Source organism: Phoenix dactylifera, chromosome 2, assembly GCF_009389715.1.
Source record: "Phoenix dactylifera cultivar Barhee BC4 chromosome 2, palm_55x_up_171113_PBpolish2nd_filt_p, whole genome shotgun sequence".
In the NCBI taxonomy this organism is placed as follows: domain Eukaryota; kingdom Viridiplantae; phylum Streptophyta; class Magnoliopsida; order Arecales; family Arecaceae; genus Phoenix; species Phoenix dactylifera.
Window position 1 is genome coordinate 14,000,191 of NC_052393.1, and position 24,352 is coordinate 14,024,542.

Genomic DNA, 24,352 nt, shown 5'->3' on the forward strand with positions numbered 1-24,352 from the left:
AGGACGAACGAAGAGGAGAGAGAGGAATGTATTTCTGATGACGGATATGCCCTTAAAGTGACCTAGCGGTCGGACCCGGGCTTCCAGCTCTCATCGGTGGCGTCTGATGTAATATTTGTCGTTTCGGATGGATTTTTTTCTGCCGCCGCCTACTTGGACCCTCCCCGGGATTCTGGAGTTAGTTTGGCCCGGTGACGTCCGAGAATTCAGAAATTTCCAGAAGTCGATATTTATTACAGATGTTTTTGCTGATCTGACAATATCTGAAGGACACTTGGTTGGGGAAGAATCTAACTAATAAATGTGCAATGGGTCACTTTAATAATTCATATACATAAGATACGGAAGATAGAGTACTATATAACATTAAAATATAAATAAGTTTTTCTACACAAGCATATAAGAAGTAATAGATATATAATTTTTGAGAAAATATTAAATATGGCGAGTATTCTGATCTCATGACTGCTACTTCATTAGTGTATACTAAGAAGTAGGAACGATGAGTCCGAAATTAGATTTACCTCGATGACTCAATAGTAATGCGTATGCATTGAATACTTACATACCTGTTAGGGTACATAATGTATTTTTCTTAATTTATTACCGCATCAGCTTATGTAAAAATTATTCAAAAATAAAAAAGTTGAGATATATCAACAATCCAAATACAAATAAAGCAGAATCCGCAGCAGGTGCAGGCTGACTAGGAGAGGTAGACGACTGGGCGAACTGTTCTATCGCAGGAACATGTAGAATGCTCGGGTCCCCGCGGGAGTCTACAGAAGGAGAGGAACCTTCAGTGATCGACGGTTCCTCGTTGAGTCTACGGAAGGGTGGTGGTCGAGCACTCTTTTAGAGTTCGCAAGCGTAGGGAGCGGATAAGAGGTGGGTTAGAGATGTCTTCTTTCCCTTCGGTTCGCTTACTAATGGGCAACCTAATAGGGCACTCACACAAGAAAAAAGCTTTCGGGGCTGATTAACGAATCCTTACCACAACCGAAAAACGAGTTACTCGCTCAGGAAAATCAGCACTTAAGGCGAGAGAGGAATGGAGTAACTCGACTGGTACAAATGCCAAGAATTGGATAAGTGGAAAAATGCTAAAATGCCTTTCATTTCTCTTTTAAGGCGTTTGTTTGTCCTACTTATAGTATCAGTCCTCCAGCCTATCGAAACTCGTGTTTTTATTAACCAACAACACATGCACTTTGTTGGAACTAAAGAAAAGGTTATTCAATCCACTAGTGCAACTGAAGTGAAGGAATTACCTATTCTGAACCGGAACAAGAAAGAGCTCATAACCACTGCTTGTGAACAGCTCTCCTCAACTGAAGGCGCACCTACTATTACTAGAAGTCTAGTCTCTCTCAGGGACTCTTTCGATCTCAATCATCCAATACATTGATTCGCGCCTCTTATCCTTGCCTTAAGGACCGGGCGGACCCCCTCGTTCGTCCTTCTCGCAAGCCATCCATTCTTTTTGAACAAGAAAACTGGTCTTGCTCACCAAGTGTAAGGAGGACTTCCTTTCCTTCCCCTCCCACCGCCCTTCTTTAGGCTGAAAGGTCCTATAATGCACTCACAATTGTTGGATTAAGGGCTGGATTGTCTCACACGCCACCAACAACTCAATTAGAAACAGGATTTCATCACTCAACACTGAGACGAGAAGGTCTATTGGTACAATCAGAAAGCGTCTTACGAAAAAAATTTCTATTCGTAGATCTACGATTGCCGGGTATTCCCACATTGAATCGAACAAGAGTCTTTTTTCTAAAAGCAAGACGACGGAACTCGTAAGGTCTGTCATCTCAAAAGTGTGATTCATCCTTTGCTATCAAGAATCAGGAATAGCGGGATGGGAAGCTATTAACATCTTATCTCACTGTACTGTGCATACAAGATCTACAAAGCTTCCACTAAAAGCACTTTTTACTCTATTCGCGGGACTTACGGTTTAAATGGCTGGCCGGATTAGGCCTGAAATGAATGCATGGGATTTTATTGGAAAAAATGACACTTCCTTTCTAAAACGTCATTTTTGACGATCTTTTTTATAGTCTATACCCAAACTCCTTTCCTGGTTTTGGTGGAAGAAAAGAAACTACGCCCTTCCTTTCATGGAAATAGTAGGCTTATTCAGCCGCTTCGAACAACAAAGCATTTGCTTTTGAGTCCTCTTCTGGAAAAAGAACTACTGCCTCCACTTTAGAAAGAGGATCAGCCCTAGCTTCTTCTCTTTCTTCGGCAGGCAAGATTATGAAAAGTCGAAAGAGCAAAATTGCATAAAATCAAAAAAGAAAGTGATGACAGAAGACTGCATAGCCTCTCAAAAGTAGCTTGCTCTTACTCATTCAGATAGGATCTTACCCCCCGAGCTGGTGCTCGACCCAGTGAGTGCTCGAAATCGCCTTTGCGTGGTTGGGCCAATCTTAGCTTATCGCGGAAGAGATTCCGGAGCTCGGCGGCACGCCCTTGAGTTGTCATTTTTCTTAAGGGTCGGTAAGTGAGGATTGGTTTGGCTAAGCTATCGTGCTTTGATCTGTAGCCGGTAGTATTCTGCTTGAAAGAGTGGGAGCGTATAGATCGGCAGGTCCGCAAAAGGACCTCCTTCTATTAAGAGGCCAGACGGGCGGGCCCACGACGTCCTCTATCCACACATAGAAAGCTTCCCCTCTTCCACACCCTACAAGGAAGTGCTCTCACCCATATCTAAACCAATTCTTCTATTTAGAAGAGTGTGATCAATGTTATCAAAACAACCAACAATGTCTGCTTTGATAAATCGATCTACTGTCCCCCAACTATCAACATGCGCGAAGAAGGTAATGGGTCCTCCCCCTTCCTAAAGATTTGGCAATTCTTTATTACAATTGGTTTGCATAAGGTTTTTTTTTTTTTTTGAAAAAAGTCAAAGATGTGCTGAGAAATAGTCTCACCTCAAATAGGTTAAAGATTCCAATTGGATAGTATTGGAAAGGATTTTAACCAAATATCAAAGTTAACTCTCCTACTTACTGATTTGTCTATTCCCCCGTTTACTAATCCACATGTTTGCTGCTTCTTTTTGAGGTTTTGTCCATTTGAGCTTTTCATTTATGAAGGGGTGTTATAGAATTGCCCTACGATGGATGGGTAGAGACTTTAATTAACTCTATGTTCCCATGTACCCATCCATATACTATGTTAAGATTTTGGTTGGACTTTAATAAGGAGAGAAAGTAAGTGTAGTGTTGTTTATAAAGAAGTTCGGTAACATCTCAAGCATGGTTATCTTTGTCATAATTCAGGATTTCATCTAAAAAGGCTAGCCAAGAGGTGTGGTGTTATTTAGATTTTTTGGCTCTATACAAGCATCCAAAATCTACCCAATGCATAGTCAACGTGGGACTAAATACATTCCCATATGGGTCCTCACATACTTTTCCGTTTAAGCTTTGGCGTTCCCGTAATGCTAAAGGTCTAAATTTATTCAAATCTAATCACAAGCACTATAATTAGCCTATGGTCAGCCTTTATGAACTCATAATGTAGTCACTCCAAGTCTACAAAGGTTATGGGTCGAAACCGTTCTGATTCTATTTGCCATCACTCTTTTACTTCATGATTGGGTGATGGGATTTAAGATTATGCAATCTCTATAAAGTTCTTTAACCAAAAAGTAGCTCAACCATCCCTATCTGGCACGCAACCTTTTTGTGTTTTCAAGGCAAACCTCCAATGAGTTTGATTTGAAGGATCCACACGACCATGAAAAACAAGTTCTATAAAAAAACGAAGTCGGAAGTGCAGAATCACTGGTGTACATGATTCAATTATTTTATTGAATTCTCAATGTTGCACCTGTCCTCACTAAAAAAGGTTGAGTCACTCGCTAATATTTCAACTCCGTATCACCATCATAAAAGTCAAATCATGCATAAAAGATCAAAAAAAAAATCTTATTCCTTATTTAATAGCACCAACAAAATAGTTGGAAAAGAAACTTGAGAATCATGCTCAACTTTTAAATAAAGTCATGTGATAATGTCATCACCTGCTCTGATCTCCACGAGTCATTGTATACACACAAGACAAATGCACGTTAACCTATAGATGTGACAAAGACATGGGTTGACGTATGCTATATTATTGTTTTTATCAACATCATGTTCACCAATATCCATGAAATGTATTATTTTTGATTGCGAATTTGTTCCCTGGTTGGCGAAAATTATGATTTTTTGTTAGCTTTCAATGCCTTCTATTCCACATTGAGATGAGCTTGCAATTAGACTAATATGCAAATGAAGGCCGTGATACACATCTCAAGGTGTGTTTGATGCATTTTAGGGCAATTATAATTTTATTTGTTGGTGAGGTGGATCTTTTCTCAATAAGTTTTATGCTTTCAAAGTAACACTTCTTGCGAGCCCAAACAACTTCATTTAAGTGAAGAGGTGGTATCATACGGACTCTATCATAAGATCTACCATATGTCCAAGTTTTGTTTGCAACTTTGTCTTGGAAGAAACTTATCTTGTTTGGCCAGATATGATATCATATGATAACATACAAAAAATGAGGACATACTAAGTGCAAGGAAAGAAGAGTTTGAGTTTCTATATTCTAGGCTTCTGTTGCAGGAAATTCTTATTTTCTGCCATCAAAGTTCGTCTTTATTTTCCCCCTCTATGTGTGCAACTTTGGCCAGCATTGAATTCACTTAAACCATAGTCTTAGATGAAAATAAATCTTATACAGGACTAACAAACATTTTAGACTTTGTCATCCAGTTAAGTCATATGTAATTGTAAAGAATCAATTGCTTAGCATTAGATTTTTTAATATTTTTGAAGAGAAAACAAATGGTTTGGCATTTAAAATGGTAGAGGCTAAATGTATGTAGAATTCCAAGCATGCGCAACGATTAGGTAGTGAATACTCTGTAATCCAAGTTATAATAATGAGTATACATATAAAGAATTTTGATAGGTCCAGAAAAAATCCAAGTTAAAGTATTGGCAATTTAAAAAAAATAATTATTTTGATTTTAAACTGAACTAATAATTGGATGTGTTTCATGGACTATATAGCATAGGAATCCCGTACAAGCAAGCTACAAGTTAAAGATGATAGATAGCTATACTTTGGTCAGCTTATCTGACAAAAAGTAAAGAACAATAGAATTTTGTGTCAACAATGTAGTTCTATTTTTATGACATCCCTTTATTGTACAAGTATTGTTAGAATTGCACAATCCTATCTCACTTACAATAATTTTCTACTGCTAGGGCTTAGGTGGTTTCACCCAGACCCTATTTTTACTTACATTGTATTTTATTCTTTTAATGTAGATTTTATACAACAGCATGCTGTTTGGAGCACATCAAATAACATTGGTTTAGAATCCAAAATAAACACCAATTAAATTAAACAAAAATAGTAGACAAAAAGATTTAGAGAGAGAAATCAATTACTCAAAAGAAAAGAAGGGCTGAAACAATGGCTCCACTCTCTTTCACAAAATCATCTCATTAGAAAACTGTCCCAACTTCAACTCATATAACTCTTTTTCTTTCTTAATAGAACCATACTCTATCCCACTACAAAATAAAAATATCACTCACCATCGCCTACTAAAAGATGAGAATATCACCATTCAAATTCAGTTAAAAATAAACTCAAGTATATTTAGCCTTAGACTCCACCTAACTTAACATGGATCGGAATCCTAACATTATTAATATTAATGACGAGATAAATATAAGTTTTAATAAGATTAAGACTTGGTAATAAATCTCAACACTCTCCTTCATAGCAAAGTCTATGCCGATAATGCTGAAGTTATCGATGTCATGAAAGCCATAATAGGTTGCCATTATTGCCGTGATACTAGCGGCGTATAACAACTTGTCGAACTAACACTTAAACAATGTGGTTCTTTTATTGTTTGAACAGTAACTCATCATTGGCTCATCCTCTTCGACGCATATGTTGAAATCAACAATATCCTTTAACATTTTCTTTTAGTATTGACTCTTTGGTTACTATATTGAGATTTCGAGAATCTAGCTTATCTTAACGAACATCAAGTTTCCTGTTGCAAATATTGTGAACATTGGCCAATACATGCAAATAAGTAAAATCATTAATAAAACTTTGGGCATAGCCACATGCCTCCAATTGAGTAGCTCCAATATAAAATCAAATCCTCATGTGTATAGTCCTCTAATTGTTCAAATTTTGAACTAACTTTAAAATTAAATTGCGCAACAAAAATCTTGTCGATTACTAAGGCAGAATGTGAATCATCCATACCAAGCATTTCTTCTTGCTTCTTGATCTCTAAAACTTCTTCAAAATTAGTTAGATCTTCATCCTCATGACTATTGCTTCTCGATCTCTGAAAGTACTTTAAAATTAGTTAGATCTTCATCCTTATGACTAACTAAGTCTCCAAAAAAAATATCTATATCTTGGATAGTACCAGCATAAGACTCTTCTACATGATTTGACTTCTCGATATAGATCTATATGATTGGATCAACTATAGCATCCTTTGACTCTTCTCGAGCAATTTCAAAAAACAACTAGTTCTTCACTCATGGTCTTTTCTAAACTTGATATAGCATTCATTTTATCAGGCTTTTCTTGCTCCATATTTTCTTCCGGAACCAATTGATGCTTGAACTAATCAATTTTACCATGCTCCAAATCTTCCGAACTCGATCTAGTCTCTAACTAATCAAGATCTCTCTACTTTAATTCTTCATCTTTCAACCTTCTATTCTTTTTTTAGATTTTTGGGAGCCTGTAACCAAAACACTCTTGCAACTTTCATTTGAGTTGTTTCACCTTGCTAGAACTTGAGTAAATAATTGTAAGAATGTTCCATGCTTTTTTTGATTCTTCTATATCCTGGATATAGAGATAATTTTCTCCGTCTATTAAAGCTTGAATAATTCACATCATCTTTCTAAATTTTATATTTCATTTTCTTCTTGCAACCTCATTATCAAACGTATCTATTTGCGTCATCCTTGACTCTACTAAAATATTCCATAAATTATGTCCGATCAAATAAGACTTGACAATGGACTTCTATATTAATTAATGAGTGTTGCTCAACTTGCGGAGATAAGTAGTAGCAAAAGCAACTTACATTATGACATAACAAATTATTGAAATCTATTCAACTATGTCAAGCTGCAAATGCATAGTAGATCAAATGCACCGACCCAGGATCCAAAATAAACATCAATTAAATTAAGCAAAAACAATGAAAGAAATAATTATGGAGAGAGAAATAAATTACTTAAAAAAAATGCTAAAATAGTAGTTCTACTAAGAAAAAAAAATCTTTCAACACCACCTTATGTAACTCTCTCATTTTCTTAGTAAAACCACATTCTATTTCAAAGTATCAACATCTTCTACTCAAATACAAAAATATTACTATCTTACTTCAATTAAAAAATAAATTCAAATATATTGAGCCTAAAGCTTCACCTAAATTGATATAGATTTACATTCTAATATTTTTAGAATTAATAATCAGTCAATTAGAAAATATAATAAGATTAAGACATAAATTTCAGTGGAAGTAGTAAGAAGGGGAGCGTGAGCAAGGCGAGGAAATACACGAGACGAATCGCTGCCATCACGTCTTTCTCTTGCTTACGTAATCACGTGCTTATCACTATTTTTATATATTTATTTATTATTATCTGCGTTGCACGTGCCTCCTTGGGTCTCATGTGGGGTTTGTGACTAAAGAAGGCCGTCCGATCAACTTGACGTTCAACGTGGCGTACATCGTTGCCGTCTGCGAGGGCACACAGACGTCGATGGCCGTACTCGCCGCTACGGTCAGTAACGTATCCCACCACCAATCAACTCCCTCCACGTGTGGGAAGCCTCAGAGACACGTTTCCTTCGCGACCACGGTATCTCGACGGCTCGTCCGCGGGGCGCTTATAATACGATCCCCTCGGCGGTCGGCTCGCCTCCAAAACCCCACGCGTCGGTCGGAGGCGGCCAATAAAGAAGAAGGCGGACTCCAGTGCGACCGTGCGAGAGAAACGGATAGAGAGCAACAGAGGGGGAAAGGAGGAGCGTCAACTGCGAGAAGGAGAGCAGGAGGTTGGTGGTTTCTTTCCAGCTCGATCTCGAGCGGTAAGCCTTGGAGCTATAGTACATTTAAATCGTCAATTGTTATTTTCCCCTTTTTTCTTTCCTTTTTTTTTCTTTTCTTGTTTTGATCACTCTCCGGTAAAAGATGTAATCTTTCGAACCGCAGATGAGACCATAGTTTTTCTTTATCTTTTTAATGATTCGAATGAGATCGGGATGTTTCTTGGATAAAACCACGACGACCGATACATTAGGGTTTTGTTCTTGCTTTGTTTTCCCCAGATTCTACTCGTTAGAGACGGAATCTGAGGCATTGGGGATGTTTAGGGTTTATTGGGGTAATCTTTCTTCGGATTGATGGTCCGGTCACCGTTCCATGTGCGTTCTTTTCGTGGTTTTCTTGGCGTTTTTAGTTGAAATTGTTTAGATTGTAACATTGATCTTCAAAATTCTATGTTTTGAACCAAGGGTCTAATTTCTTAGAATCATGCCTCCTGATTAAGTTAGATTACAGCTATTTTCCCATAATTGGTGACTCAAAGAGGTTTATTGGATGCGGACAAATTCCGGGTTTAATTTCTCTTATATGTACTTCCTTTTCCCTCGGTTGGAAGGGCCAGAGAAGAGGAAAAGGAGAGATCTTGGCATTGTTAGGGGGTTGGTTCTTGGTAATAAAGGGAAGAGTTTTTATTTTGTTATTCTTTAAATTCTTTATCCTTATGAAAGGTTGGCGTTGGAGCGGTATCTTGATTTTAGTTGCCTATTAGTAGGCACTCCTTCAATGGCCCCTGCCAGGGTGGCTGGAGGTGGAGGCCCGTCACAATCTTCATCTGCTTCAGGCGTTTTCTTCCAAGGTGATGGCCAGAGTCCTGCCACAGGGAACTCTTTGTCGGGGAATGGGCAGTCTGGTCTGGGTCCTTCTTCTGGCGAAATGAATTGCGGAGCCCTGAACAGTGGAACAAACTCCTCCGGGCCCAGTATTGGTGCGAGCTCACTGGTTACAGACGCCAATTCGGCACTTTCTGGACGACCCCAATTGCAGAGGAGCGCCAGCATCAACAATGAGTCATGCGCACGGCTTCCGGCTTCGCCCATGTCCTTCTCTTCCAATGTTGTCTTGGGTTCCTCAATGGTGGATGGCTCCTCCCTCAAGAAACAGAGCCAGCACCAACACCAAGAGCAGGCACTGGTGCAAGGGGCTTCCAGTGCTCCACTGCAATCAGCAGTGGCACAGGAGCCGGACATTCCATTGCATGCCCAAAAGAAATCAAGGCTTGACATGAGGCAGCAGGAGGATATCCTGCAAATGTTGCAGAGGCAGGAGACATTGCAGATTCAGGGGCACCAGAATCTGCAGTTGCAGGCTAGGATCCAACAACAGAGATTATCACAACAGCCTCAGCTGCAGCACATGTTGCAGTCCTTGCCGCCGATGCAGCGTGTCCAGCTGCACTCACAGCTCCAGCAACTGAGGCATAGCCAACTCCAGCAGCAGGCTGTGCACCCGGCGCTCCCCATGAGACACCTTTCAGATAGTGGGTTATGTGCTCGGCGGCTTATGCAATACATGTATCACCAGCGACATCGGCCGCACGTGAGTTGATGTTTTTTTTTTAATTCTTGAAATACCTGCTAGATCACTCCCTGATACTGCTATTGGCATATCAAGTTTGGTCTGACTTCAGTTGCTGTTGATTGTAGGATAATTGTATAGCATACTGGAAGAAATTTGTGGCTGAATATTTTGCACCACGAGCTAAGAAAAGGTGGTGTTTAGCATCATATGGAAATGGTGGCAACCATGCCTCTGGTGTTTTTCCTCAGGCAGCTAAGGTCTGTTTTTGAGCTGCAATTTTTTCCTTTGTTTTTATGCTTCCACTTTCATTGTGCATCCCTGGGTATCTTGTTGCTATTGAAGTTATTCTTTTATGACCTACATCATATGCAATCCTGTGTATCATGTATGTGTATATATTTGCATGAGAACAATAACATTGTACAACCTTTGTACAATTATAACATGCATGTATGCCTGTAAAATTTGATACTTCTACATGCATGCGATGACATCTAACATGAATACTATTTCATTAATCTTGCAGGATTCATGGCAGTGTGGTATCTGTGGTTCTAAATCTGGAAAAGGATTTGGTTAGTATATTCATTACTTTTCAATGCCATTAGCAGATGGAAATAGAAATGCTTTGTATAGGTTAGCTTTTGCATGGAGTGTTTTTTTATTTTTCTCTTACTATGAATGATGCAGCAAATGTGAGGAGAAGAGTTTGCATAACATCTTTATGGTAGATATATTACTAGGTCTGTTATCGATTTGTTTTTTCTCTATTTGCTGCTGTAAGTAACAGCTACAAAACAGAAGAATAGGGAGTAGAGGAGATAAAAGGGGAAGGGGAGAGATAATATATGAGAGAAAAGAAGTCAAATATAATAGAAAGACTAAGGGTTAAAAATAAGGTTAGAGATGTTATGTAGAAATCTAATAATGTTAACAATATATATAGTGTGTAAATTACATTGTTTACAAGTAGTCGTTAGTTTAAATTATTTTTAATTGTTATACATGCTTAAGCACTACCAACAAGAACAAGAATGAATATTCCTCTCATCTAAAAGTCGAACCATACCCTTCGTTTAAGGAATGGTGCTTCCAATAAAAACAAGATTCAGTTACTTGTTCTACAAAACAACTGTCTGACAATGGGGCCAAACTCAGATTGGACCATTCTTCATACTAAGGTTAATTAAATTAAATATAAATTTAGGGGTGCATATGTGTACATGAAGAATTAACCATGACTCTCACACTACTAGATAAATTTTTACAGAATTCAGTTAAATTTCAGAAAAAAAATTTATTCAACCGATAAAGCTCAAACAAAATCTAGATTCTATCAAAATTTTACGTGTTCTCTAGTCTCTACATAAAAACTAGCAAAAGCATGTTCAAGCACAATAGATCATCTTCTGGCATTCTGTTTTTTTCATTTTCTTTTTCTCCAGAAATTAAAATCTTCAGCTTTTGTACAATCTTTTTTTTTCCCCACAATGGAGTTGTGCCTCCTCATAGTATTGCAATTTTAGAATGTTTCTTCATTTCTTATTGCATATAATCTTAGGTTTTCGACATAATTACCCATGCTTATTTAAATTAATGAATGATTTTGCAGAAATCTCCGATGAATGTGATCATTAAGTTAACTGTTTAATTTCATTCTTGAGCAGAGGCTACATTTGAAGTACTTCCTCGGCTATGTCAGATTGAATTTGACAGTGGGCTTATCGATGAGCTTTTATTTCTTGACATGCCCCGTGAATTCAGGCTCCCTACAGGAATGATGGTGTTGGACTATGCAAAAGCTGTTCAAGAAAGTGTCTATGAACAAGCTCGTGTTGTTCGTGAGGGTCAAATGCGAATCATATTCATGCCAGATTTAAAGGTTATAAATGTTTGTGCCATATTATGTATGCAACCTGACACATATTAGATGTATCTAACGTTTTAACTAATTTATGCTTCAGATACTGTCTTGGGAGTTTTGTGCTCGACGTCATGAAGAATTTTTGCTTCGTCGATTAATAGCACCTCAGGTATTTGGGTTGTTGAAATCTTGCATAGTTCCATTCACATGTATGTGACACTCTTTTATCAAATGCAATAAGAAGTTTCTGGATTCCACTCTTCGTAGCATATATATTGCTCTATGATTCATGGTAGTTATTTCCCCTTTTCTTTTTGCCCCCCTAATTTTCTGTAATGAGGTTGTATAAACACATAGCATTGAAGACTGAAGAACTTCATTTAAATTTTTGTTTGTTTTTCACTTTACAAACTTTCTTTTTTAGCTCCTGCTGACACCTGTTCCCATTATATCACCACTGACTATTTTTAAAAGTCTTTTGAATTTCTAAAATGATCTTAACATGGGAAAACTATCTGCTGAAACTCAACTGTGTGTGAAAAGATAAAACCTAATACCATGAAAAACCTTTTTGAATATGTACATCCGTTGTTATGAAAAGTGAAAAGCTATTCCGCTGAACAAAAACTATAGTCAAACATCAATAAAGCAGTCAGCGCTCTTCTTAGTTATGCACCTTCATCGGTGTGCTTCAGATTTTAAGAATTCAAACAAACACTCCCTCCACCCCCAGCCTCCTTTTCTCAATCTCATGCACTACCACAGATGTTCAATTAGACATATATGCAGAAAGTTTTTGGATACATGGATTCCTTGATGGTAGATGCTGGATTGTTGGGTACTTATGTAGAAAGTTTTTTGATTCCTGTAATATGAAAGGAAAATGCTTTGGAACATTCTAATCCTATGAGGAAGTTAGAGTCCTATAAAAATTGAAAATTTAATGCTTTGTCAAATAGCCTAAAGAAGATCCTGGAGAAACTTGATGCCTCTCATGTGCAACACCTGGGTTTATGCTAATCTCTCATGGACTCTCAGTTCTTATTTTGTATAGGCGAGTCTTTACATAGTTTAGTATTTTCTTTTAGAATTTTAAAGGTCAATCTGTTATTTTTTTCTCTTTTTTTGGTCATTTTATATTGCATTGCTTATAGAATACTATAATCCCGGATATTATATGGTGTTCACTTGGATGTGGATCTGTATGTTTATGAGGACTGCCATAAATTTAAATGTTCTTCTTTGTAATGATAAAGATAGCTAGGATGATTCACATGGAACATATATCAAGTTCTAGTTTTAAAAAGTTATATATATATTTTTAATTCACTGTCACAATAATTTTTTCATTTGATTATAAAAAATTCTATTTTTTGTTATTTAAATCTACCCCCTTCAAAAAAAAGCATATGGTCCTGGCTCTGTCCCTGGTTGTACTTGTGCAGACATGTTTGGAAACTTGGATCCTCATCAGTATTATATTATCTTAGTCTTCCTAATTTTCTGATCTACATCTGGGTGTCTCTTTTCATGTTGTTTTAATGCTCATTATTCCTTCATGTGAGTGCCAATCTTGTTTTTTCATCACATTTTGTTCTATGAAATTAAGATGCTTACGCATATGTATACGTTATGGCCGTGCCACCAGTTCTCACTGAGTGCAGGATCTTAGGCACTTAAAACCATCAGTACTTTATTCAGTAGAAAGTTTATCTTCTTTATATCATTGCTATCTGCTTTTTTTTTTGGTGTTTGATTTGTGAATTATCTGCTTGGGCCAACGGATATATGATTGACAAGCACAACATTGGTAATCATAGTTTGCATCACAGGTAGTACTTCATAACTCTAATTTAATTAAATTTTATCTGATTAATTCTCCATACACGTAGCTCCATTTCACCCTACTGATATTAGTTACACTCATACACCTTGTGCTGTAGATCTTATCACTGACTGATCCATCCATATATTATGTTCTGGGCTTATTTTTTATTTAGATGGACCAATAACTACAAGAAATATTGCTGAATGAATTAACTACCATTAAATGGTTAGAGAGCATCTCAACACTTTCGGTGACGGGGGCTTTGTCTTTCCCAGGTTAACCAGTTATTACAAGCTGCTCCAAATTTTCAAGCTGCTGTAAGTGAAAGTGGATCTACTGGGGTCTCCCCACAAGATCCAAAGTCTAACTTGAACATGTAAGTTAACCAAGTAATGGCATGATTTGCATGTGGGAAAGGATTACTTTTTATTTGAGCACTCCATGTTGAGTTTCATAATCAATTTGGTTGATATTGCCATATTAGTGTTTGATTTCAGCCAGATATATATCAATGATGTAGATGACTATCTGTCTTTGCATTAATGCCACAAATGAGTTTGGTGATGTGTGCATAACAAGTTCTGCTCTAAGAAGCTGTAGTTGTTTCTATCATCATCATTGTATGAATACAATGAATGCGAATTTCCTTGTTTATCTGGTGATAGTCGCAGAATCAAAGTTCCATTGGTTATGAGCAATATGAAAGTATGGTGTATTTCTTTTCCTTGTCTTGCCTTTTCCAAATTATGTTGGCGAAGCATTGGAGATATCATGAAGAAATTGGCTTGTTGGGACAATGCTATTCTTTTTACTTGTATTGTGATCACGGTATGCCGTACCGGCCGGTATGCACCGGTCCAGGCAGGGACCGGTACTGGATCAGCGTAGGATCCGGTACCAGGAGCTTTTCATTGAAAAACCGGCTGCCGTACCGGTACGGGACCAGTCCGGACCGATACGGGACCTTACGTATCGGTCCGGGCTGCCATCGGTACGCCGACCGGTATCGGTACGGGTACGGGTACGGTGGACCTTGATTGTGATCTTATCAAGGCCCCCTTTGATGGTCTTGCCTTATAATCTATGTTGTCTTTGGACGAGTCGTGCTTTTTGGGATGATGGTTATGATTGTTGAGAGTTTTATTCAGTTAGCTGGGATGTCTATTCATGTCAGAAGCCAGGAGGGGGGAGGGGTGACACAAACCCCCTTAGATCTGGAAAATCCCCTTGCATGACCTTTTGACTTTTTCCTAGCATGCTGTGTGGTGGTGCCACCCTATTATGTTGTGCTGGCTGATGAATTAACCCAGAGTCTTAGAAAAGATAATCTAAAAGAATTCCTAGAAAGGAAGAATAAATAAGTTTATTGAACCACCCCCCACAAATTAGGTGATTTTCCATACTCTCACCTGAAACAGAAGTCTTTTAAAATTTAAAGGGAATCTGGTGAATGAAGAGAGTAGATTGTAGGTGGAAGAGGGAGAAGAGGGTGGATTACCGCTGGCAGTGATCTATAGGAGACTACCCATTTCACCCAAAAGATCCTCATGAGACAATCCTGTGCCTTCGCCCTTGCCATATGATGGTTGATTTTTTGGTGGATGTCTGTGGGGCCTAGAGCATTACAACACCTAAAGCTGTTGCAATAATTAGTTGGTAAGTAGGAAAGAGGGTGGTAGAAAAAGTAGACCTTTTTATGTTTTAAGGTAACAGTAAAGGAAAGAATTACTTGTAGATCTTTATCCATTAACAGTTAACAAGGTATTTATCTTCTTCCTCTTCAAATTTCTATTACCTATTGCATCACTTTCAGGATTTTAAGTTTTCATTCTTTGTTCTAGATTTGTACGATAACTGCATATGTGTGTTTGTAGAACCTTGTAGAAAACCAAATTTGGGTATCTATTTGTTTCTATAGTATTTGCTATGCATGTTTTTTTTTTTAAAATATGCTTTTTATAATAGAAAAAGTATTGTAATTAACCTTGAAAATAAAAACTATAGAAACAGCTGTTTAGTTTGTCCATCCAACGCTTGATCTATATTCATCTTCTATTTAAATGAATAATTCCTTTGTGGTCCTTATTCAAATGAAATCTGATGGTGTTCCCATCATTTTCTCGATAAATAAAAAATGATTCCTTTGTGATGAACAAAACATGATGTAATACTTATCTTCTCTCAAAAACAATATAAAATAAAAATCATTCAGTTCTAAGGTGTCCAAATTTCAATTTTAATAATTATTATATGCACTATTTTCCTCAAAAAATATTGCATGAATTCTTGTTGCTGTAATAAAGGATAGCATCAGTTTACATTTTTATTTTTTGAGAAAATATTTATAAATAAGTTAATTAGCAATTTCTCAAATACAAAATCTGGGCTCTGCCCTTGTTTGGTTGGCCTAGATGTGAGAAGGGTATAAGTTGTCAAGCGTGAAGGATGGAGAGGTTGTACTGGCTATACTCACGCGAGATTAGTGTGAGTTGCTGATTTACCCCCCCAAAAAAAAGGATGGAGAGGTTGGCCTTGCTTTTATTGGTTGGGGTATGGCAGTTGGGGGAGGAGGCTGAAGTCTAATTAATTTATGGAGGTTGGTTGGAGGTCTAGGGATGCATCTAGGTCATTACGGTGTAGGTGTTAGAATGTGGTGCATGAAGAGGTTGAGATGTGTAAGGTTATAATGTTAAGTGAGCAGAAAGTGAATAGTAATCTTGGGAGGAGAGGACCTTTGTTTCGGAAGAGTGCTTTTATATGTTGTTAGGTATTCTTTCTAATTTGCTCAGGCCAATTCTTCTTGCATCCTTTGGTTGTCCTTAATATTAATTTGGTTGTTTTTGCTCCAAGTTTAGGCTTGGAAGCATTGTTTTTGTTGGGGAGAAATACATTGTTTAGTATTCTGTTTGGATTGACTTGGCCAATCCTTATCCCATTTGCATCTTTCTTCTTGCTTTGATTTTACTGTGTTTGAATTGAGGTTAAGGAATAATTGCCTGAGTTGCAATTGAAGTTTAGTTGCTACCTTTTGTCCTCAAGAAAGTTTTTTTTTCTGAAGTACCAAGGCTTATTGAAGGATTTGGGCAGACGATTATATGGAGTTCATTTCATGGGATCTTGTGTTTCTCTGCCTGTCTCCTTTTTATAGTGTCTGCATTTCTTTGCACTTAATTTGCTAGGTTGATCGGTGGCTCTCTTGTCCTATGACAATTGATTTTATCAGCTTTGCACTAGGATTGAAAATAACCTACTGATTATCCTCAACAAAGAAGATGTGCTCCCAGCAGTAATTGCTGTTCCTTCTGTTATAATGAGGTGAGTATGTAACATTGTCGTATTCGTGTTATCAATTTTCAGCGTCAGCGCTGATGGAGACCCAATGCTTTGTTTATCTCCTGAAAGGCACAAATTTAGCTTGTTGAGTTTATCTGATACAATGGGTGACATAGATATATAGGAGCAGATGCATCTTGCAAGGCTGTTGATAGGCAGTTTCTCTTTTTTATGCAATATGGTACTTTATTAGGTTACTTATTGGAAGGGTAGTTTTTGTGGTATCATAGGATGATCTTGCTGGAGGTGGGTGAGGTTGTAGCTTGGGAAAATGTTTAAGATGGTGTCTATTGGTGACATATAAAGAAAGCTGTAAGATTTGTTTAGCAAATATAGGCTGGCCTGGCCAACATTATGAGAGTAATTCAAAATGATTTGACCAGTCTTGTATGTATCCTTAGTCACTTAAACCTCAATTACAGTTGAGATCCATGCTTGTTGAATCTTAAGTTGGTACTGGAAGACAGCTCGATCAAGCTTAGGGTGGCTTCTCTGGTTACATGCCCTTGACTTCTTTTGTTTGTACAGGCACTGGGACGTACAGAAGTTTGGGATTGCTAAAAGATGGTTTTCAGGAAACTTTGTTGGTGATGTGTTTTCCTATCGAAGCTTGCTTACTCATATGATTGGTTCTTTTTCCCTTGCTTTTTTTGTGGTTTCTGCTGTTCAGAAAATGAACTTGCATCCTTGTAACTTATCTATTGAGGGGACAAGGTATCTCTTCCTAACATTTTATTGGCAGTCTTAACACTGGAGTATTTTATAACTGATGGATACTGGGTGGCATGCTATATGCCAAACTATGAGGTAGCTAGTCTCAGAGATAGGTTGTGATGTTTTACGAAAGGTAGAACTTTATGAAGCATTACTGAACTGTCTGATTTAGGTTGGAAAACCAGAGGCGAGGAGAAGCCTTCTGAGGCTATTGAAAGCATTGCCATGAATTTAACAAAAATCAAGATAGTGATAGACGTGGTCTTAAATATTTTGTAAGGGGATGAATTGGGCTCATGGAGACTGCAGTAAGCAACTGGTATGATACTTGTCAGTTGCAATATTAGTTGTTTTTGTAATCCATGACATTTTAACATTAGATTCTGTTATGAATTATTTTCTTGCTCATATAAAATTATCTTAGTTTAATGATTCTTGTATCTAAATGGAAGCGCATCAAATTTAACTTTGTCAGCACTCATAGATCAATGCTTTCTATGTTTCTGTCTTTACTCCCATGTACAGAATTTTTGTAGGCTTATTATATTATAGTGTCCTAAGAATCTTTGCTTCGTGCGTGGTATCCTTCTTGGTTCATTTGAAGGTTTGTTCATGCTGGTCGTCAGCTAGCAAAAAGCCTGGATATACAGTCGTTAAATGACTTGGGATTTTCCAAAAGATACGTGCGGTGTGTACAGGTATGTTTTCCTTATGTTTGAAAATAATTTCTGGTCATTTTCGTTAAAGTTTGTACATGTTAAAATTAATTTTCTGTACATCAACAGATATCAGAGGTTGTAAATAGCATGAAAGATTTGATGGATTTTAGCTATGAGCACAAGATTGGACCCATAGGTAACATGCTGACTGCTCTTAATTTGGCTGTCAAGTGATACATGAAATCCATTACAACATTAAGTTTTTGTTCTTTTCTTGATTTCGATATTCATTTCTATTGAACTCAAAATTGCTTTTAATGGTTGTGGATCTATCGAGATATACAGTAAGGTAAGTGTTGGGACACCAAGGTTCGCAGAGTGGTTGGAGAAATATTTTCCTTACAGTTTATTTGTCATATTAATTTTTGTTCCTTGATTATCAATATTTTATCCAGCAGCATGCTTGGAAGATTCTTGTGGAAGTTTTATACACAATCAAAATCGAGAAATTGATAATTCATGTATTTGCTACTCATGGAGACACATTGTCTGAGGTACTTTATAAGACTATATTCCTTATGTAAATACACATATTGTAAAGAAAGAAAAAATGGTTAATGGATTTAGATGTATCTAAACCTAGCTAAAATTTGAAAGTACAACAAATAGTTTTGCTAATTGAACCCGGCTCATAAACTTGGCACCATTTTTCTCACTATTTCCCTGGCTGTTTATTTCTTAGAGCACCGAAGTATTTTGATTGAATCACACCTAATATGGAGCAAAATTGCAATATTACTCTTGATTTGACTTGTGTCCCTATTCCTGTTTACTCCTTTACATGCATTATTGTCAATTACTTGTAACAGGACCAAGTCATGGGTACTGAACTGTGAATTGGTGATCATATGAATGCTTTATATTCTTAATGGCTATCCCGTTATTATTAAGTTCAAGACCTTCAGCTATGATATCCATGACTTGAAGGGGTTCAATATTATGTCTATCTTGGTCATTCTTCATCTTTTCTTTTGCTTTGGTGCTTTCTTGCATATAGTCATTGAGAATAGAGGCCTCGAAGGTTCATTGACTATGAAGAAATAACAGTCAAATGTTTTCACTTCAAACAATAGCCTTTGCACTCGTGTCTCAACCATCTGATTACTGATTACTTATGGATGCAAACAAAGAGAATTTCATAAGGTCAAATACTTTATGTAAATAGGGCTTGGATTGGGCAGCTAAAGGCCTGTTTGGTTGGGCTGAGACCAAGTTTAATTGGGCTTTGAATCAGACAGAAAATCTAGCCCTGAATTGAAATTAGGCTTGCCATGGGCTAACCTTAAATAGGCTTGGTTTTCGCCCAAAGGCCAAATTTATGATAAGTCAATACTAATAATGATTATTATGAGGCAGGCTCGGATCTGTCAGCTGGATTTCGGTCAGGTAAAATCAGAAAATGGTCCAACACCGATGATCTAAGCCATTGAATATGATTCACTGCCTCTAAACTGCATATAGATCAAAAATCATGTTATTTGGAGATCTTAAGACTATGTTTTAAGTGGTCGGAGATGGGCACTGTCTTGTGTTATGTAACCTGTATATTTTTGATCACTTGATGCATAGGTTAGGGATCTCCAAATCTAATTTTTGGTTTGTGAGCAATTTAGAGATTAGATCGCATTCAACTACTCAAATCATATTGAATCGGACTTAAAATCAAGTGGACCAGATCCTGCTTCACCTTTGATTATTTTATCAATATTATCATCATCATCATCATTATTAATAATAATACATTGATGCAATACATGATAATATGTATTGATTAATATATCATCAAATCCCTTTCTGCATTCTTTCCGCTGCTTTTTGTATTTGCTTCCTTTCGAATATATTGACTTCATCTCCTCCATGCTCCTCTCTCCTCTCTTCTTATTCACTTTGTTGTTGGCTGTCACTGTTCTATGCTACACCTCTCAGACTATCACTTATCTGCCCATGCAAAAGATTTGGTCTTTGGTACCTGTTGCTTCCCCGTCACTCAATCTGGCACTCGCTTGCCTCCTTCATGAAGCATAGGGTCAGTTGTTACAGGATCATTTGAGTTTCTAATTTAGGTTTCATTTTGGATTTTTTTTCTTTATTTTTTTAGGCATAATTACATCCATAACTTCCTGGAGCCATAACATGAGATTTTGAAATTTGTTTTCGCTAAAGTATATATGCTTTTTGGATGCTTCAGCGAGACACATCTGTTGGATGTAATGGATGCACCAAACATAAAGCTTTGACCAAGTTATCCTGGCTTGGAGATGCAATGACAGAATTACAACTGTCATTTTTGCTTTCTTTAGTTTTAAGTTTAGCTTAATGCTTGGGAATAATTGAATAGAAGTATGACCTATATATGTGTGGATAAGGCTGTAGCCATGATTTCAGGGTATTTGGATGAGTTGATAAAGTAAATTTTGGGTTTCTTGTTTCCTTTCAGCACTCTTCTTTGTCTCATGTTGTCTTCTTATTAATACACTTAACATCAGTTTTTTATACAGAAGTTTTGTTTCTTTTTCCCCAGATTTCAGTAAAAATACCATGTGTGAATTAATTTCGGATAATACAAAACCTTGAATTTGTTGCGCTGATATTTTCTGCATCCCTCTACGATGGGTGCTGATCCTCACTGTTTTATTCTTTTCCACATGGGATCTAGTCATTTAACCCAACTGCTGCCTTCTGTCCCTCTGCTGCCTTTTGAGTTGGGCATGTTCAATGACCAGGTTTAGCCTAAGTTTTGTATTTCGATCTGGACCTATGTTGGAACTTGGCAGTCCTTAACTAGTGGCATTGTTCTGTCACAGTGTGGGTACGGCTTGGTCTGTGGCTGGCCAGTCAGCAGCCCCATATGTGAATGAAATGCGGCATGTAGACATGTGAATACTTCAGAAAGATTAGAAACTCCAGTGGTGATCCATGGGATGCAGCCACATGTTAGATGTGAAAGGATTGACATGCCATTAAGGTTCTGTGAGGGTGCTGAAAATTTTCTTTGGAATTCCAAAAATCCTCTCAATAAGGCTATTGTCGATCAGGATAATCCTTATTTTCTTAAATTTCATAATTTTTGGACTAAGTAGCATAACTAATTTATTTTGAAGATGGCACTCTTTGTTTTTATTCTGTCCAAAGATTTTTAAGATGTAACAAAGACAGCTTATTCTTGACTTTAAACATAATTGTATGTTCTCATATATGAACTTCAACTCAGAAGTCATGAATGTTACTTGCAATTCATTGCCGATTCTTCTACCCTTTTTTACTTTTTGGAATGTTTGATCAAACACTTTTTTTGGTGCTTGGCTGTCACAATATCTGTTCCTGCTCAATTTAACTAGCAACTAATTAAGGTTCTCATTTTTGATCAATGAACTCGTCTTTGCTTCTGTTTTTACCTTTTTACCTTTTTACCCATTTGATCATATTAGTTTACATAGATAAATACATGACCCAAGAAAATGTGGCCCGTTAATAATATTGCACAACAATATTGCTGCCTTTGGTTGGATACCTGCATCTCTGTTTATATTGTTTCTCGATATCTAGAAATTATTATACTATGTTCAATAAAAAATTACTAGACCTGGAGTCTGTATTCGAGCAGGTTGCCATGAGATCTATTCTTCGTCCAACTAACAAAGGCATAATTCATGGCAAACATATGGCGCAGATGATGTTATTGTTTGCCTGTCTAGTTGTTGCTTTGATCTCACAAATTTGCTTAAAAATACAAATCAAGTACCCTTTTTTAATGTTAAAATGGTTTCTAATGGAAAATTTTGCATGATTTAAGTCTCCAGATTCTTTTTGCAATATGCATTGCTAAATTAAGATTGCAATAGCTACGTTTCTAATTTTATAGGAGAGGAATTTTTCTACTGTATGTTTTGGGTGCTAAAACAGCTCATCTTTACTTCATGCTATGTCTTAATGTGAGAGGAATCTCATTTACAGAGAGCCTGAAGAAGTATCCTCAGCAAGCTGCAGCTAAGCGTCAAAGCAACAAGACTCTTGAGGTTGATCAGCTGATGACTTCTCAGGGCCAACAAGGTGATCAGAACGCATTTAATAAAATCAAGGTTGCACATCCGGGGTTAAGCAGCCAGACAAGCAATTACTGCAGGAATGCTACTGGAATCCTGAATAACACTGCTCAGAATGCCATGGCATTGAACAACTACCAGTACTTACTGAGGACCTCTGCAAATCAAAATCAGGATGTACCACAAGGAGACAAGTTACGTACCTTTGTTGGTCCTAGCCAGGCACGTTCTATGCCTCTACAGAGTCCTGTTCCATCAACTCTTTCAAGCCCATCCGTTAGTGGTTCATTGCACCCTCGGCAGCAGCAACCATCGCAATTGCATGACAGTACTATGCAGTCTTCACAAGCCAATGAACAACTGCAGGAACATGTGATTCAGCAACTACTTCAAGAAATAATGAATAACAACGGCGGCATGCCACAGCAGGCTGTCTGTACACCAAATGTGACTGGTAATTTGGCAGCAGAGGCTTTTGGTAGTGGAATTGGCTGTGCTGGAGGCTTGGCAACCAGGGCTAGTGCTGGGCCAGTCAGGACTGGAGTGTCATTGGGAAATAACATAAATTATGCATCAAATAATATTACAGGGACGATAAACAGGACCAACAGCTTCAGATCTATTGCCAACAACAGCTCCAACGCTACCAGCAACAGTATTAATTCTGGTCAGGTTATGCCTCAAAATGTTTGTCTACCTGAACTGGATCATGACATTATTTCTCGGGTTGTGAATAATGGGATCTTGAACGGCGAGCCTAGTGACTTGGGTAATGGATGGAAGATGTGAAATTAACTATAGAGCAAGTAGTTGGCACATCATGAAGCATAAGTTACTACTGTACAGCTTTGGGACATGTTTCGTTTCCAAAATGTTGCTGCTCCAGTTCTGAAGTATGGAAGCTGGCAGTTTTGAGGCATGCCATTTCTAACTAAATTACATACTTCTGAATATCAGCAGCACTGTGTCTTATTATCTTCCATCAATTACAGACTCTTTGACTTCTCTGATATTATTATAATAGACCTGGTGGGAAACTAACATTAACTCCAAATTCTCTTGACTTTTCTTATGTGATTATGATAGTATGTATTACAAACCTATCAAGTGTTAACAAACTATAGCCGATGATGATGGATCAATCAAGTTTTTTTTTTTTTTTGGGTACAAGAAGAATTATTCAATTGGTTATGTACAACATTTGGAGAAATTATGATTGGCAGCTGCTCGCTTGTACGAGGGGTCATATGGGTAATTTTGCTTATTATCTAAGGGAAGTTTGTGGAAGAACCACCATGGGGACGTCCCAGCAAAATGAGTTCACAAGGAAACCAACAGCATCTATCATGTGAGAGAGGTGGAAATAACCAAGGACGGGGAAGGCTTTATGTGAGTCTCCCTCTGTTCTGGATGGTATCACCACATCTGATCGTGTATCTCGGCTTTTCTCTTTTAAGGATGGTATCTAGTGGTGGCCACAAATGTTTACAGCTTTGTATTCTTAGAATGGACGAATATTGTTCCCATCTTTGTTGTGTGAATAACGATTGCGATCATTCTTCTTTCCTTGGATGTTAATTGCAGGGATTCTTATGAACCGACAGGTAACTGAATATTTGTATTAAATTTGCTTTTGGAACTGCATCGATGCAATCATTAAATTATAATGCAACTTCAAGGGTAAACATGCGGAGACGCGGAGGAGATGAAGAGATCAACCATTCTCCTTGTTGGCCACAGCATGCTTAATAATGACCCTTCAAAAAATGGTTTCCAAGATTGTATCCTCCAGACTTTTGGATGTGTTCATACTAGAATTGGTATGATAAAAGAAAGGTTTTCCAAGCGGAGACCAGAGACTTCCATACCCTTACAAAGCTGCCTTTCGGGAAAGTCAAGCCTATTGACGGAGGAATGGTAAATCGTTTATAGGTGGCCTACAACAAAGGTCTTTATTGCCTTGAGATATCCTTGTAGGATGTGATCAAGTAGTATCCTAGGATGAAACCACAGAAACTACAAAGAGGAATCCCTTATCCAAGAACTTCACACCAATTTTTCCCGTTGAAAAATCCTGTTTATTTTCTATTTTTTCACATAAAAACATAAATAAACTGCCATGTCAGGTTGCCATGTAACTTGACATGCCAAGTTAAG

At 37.4% G+C, this 24,352-nt stretch overlaps 1 protein-coding gene across 5 annotated transcripts; it reads left to right on the plus strand.

The window, feature by feature from the left end:
- The first annotated feature begins 7,963 nt into the window (after positions 1-7,963).
- Positions 7,964-23,760, plus strand: LOC103716871 (probable transcriptional regulator SLK3). Of its 5 annotated transcripts, none has more exons than XM_008805056.3 (10): positions 7,964-8,160; positions 8,886-9,712; positions 9,820-9,951; positions 10,221-10,269; positions 11,362-11,576; positions 11,659-11,727; positions 13,662-13,762; positions 18,038-18,131; positions 18,219-18,288; positions 22,107-23,760. In XM_008805056.3, exons 2-10 carry the CDS (start codon positions 8,900-8,902, stop codon positions 22,982-22,984), a joined length of 2,421 nt encoding a protein of 806 aa, XP_008803278.1. In that variant the 5' UTR covers positions 7,964-8,160; positions 8,886-8,899; the 3' UTR covers positions 22,985-23,760. The 5 variants fall into 5 exon arrangements, with proteins under 5 accessions (XP_008803278.1, XP_008803277.1, XP_008803279.1 ...); XM_008805055.4 differs by having other exon boundaries at positions 7,970-8,160; positions 8,845-9,712; XM_008805057.4 differs by having other exon boundaries at positions 7,979-8,160; positions 8,889-9,712.
- Positions 23,761-24,352: the final 592 nt, after the last annotated feature.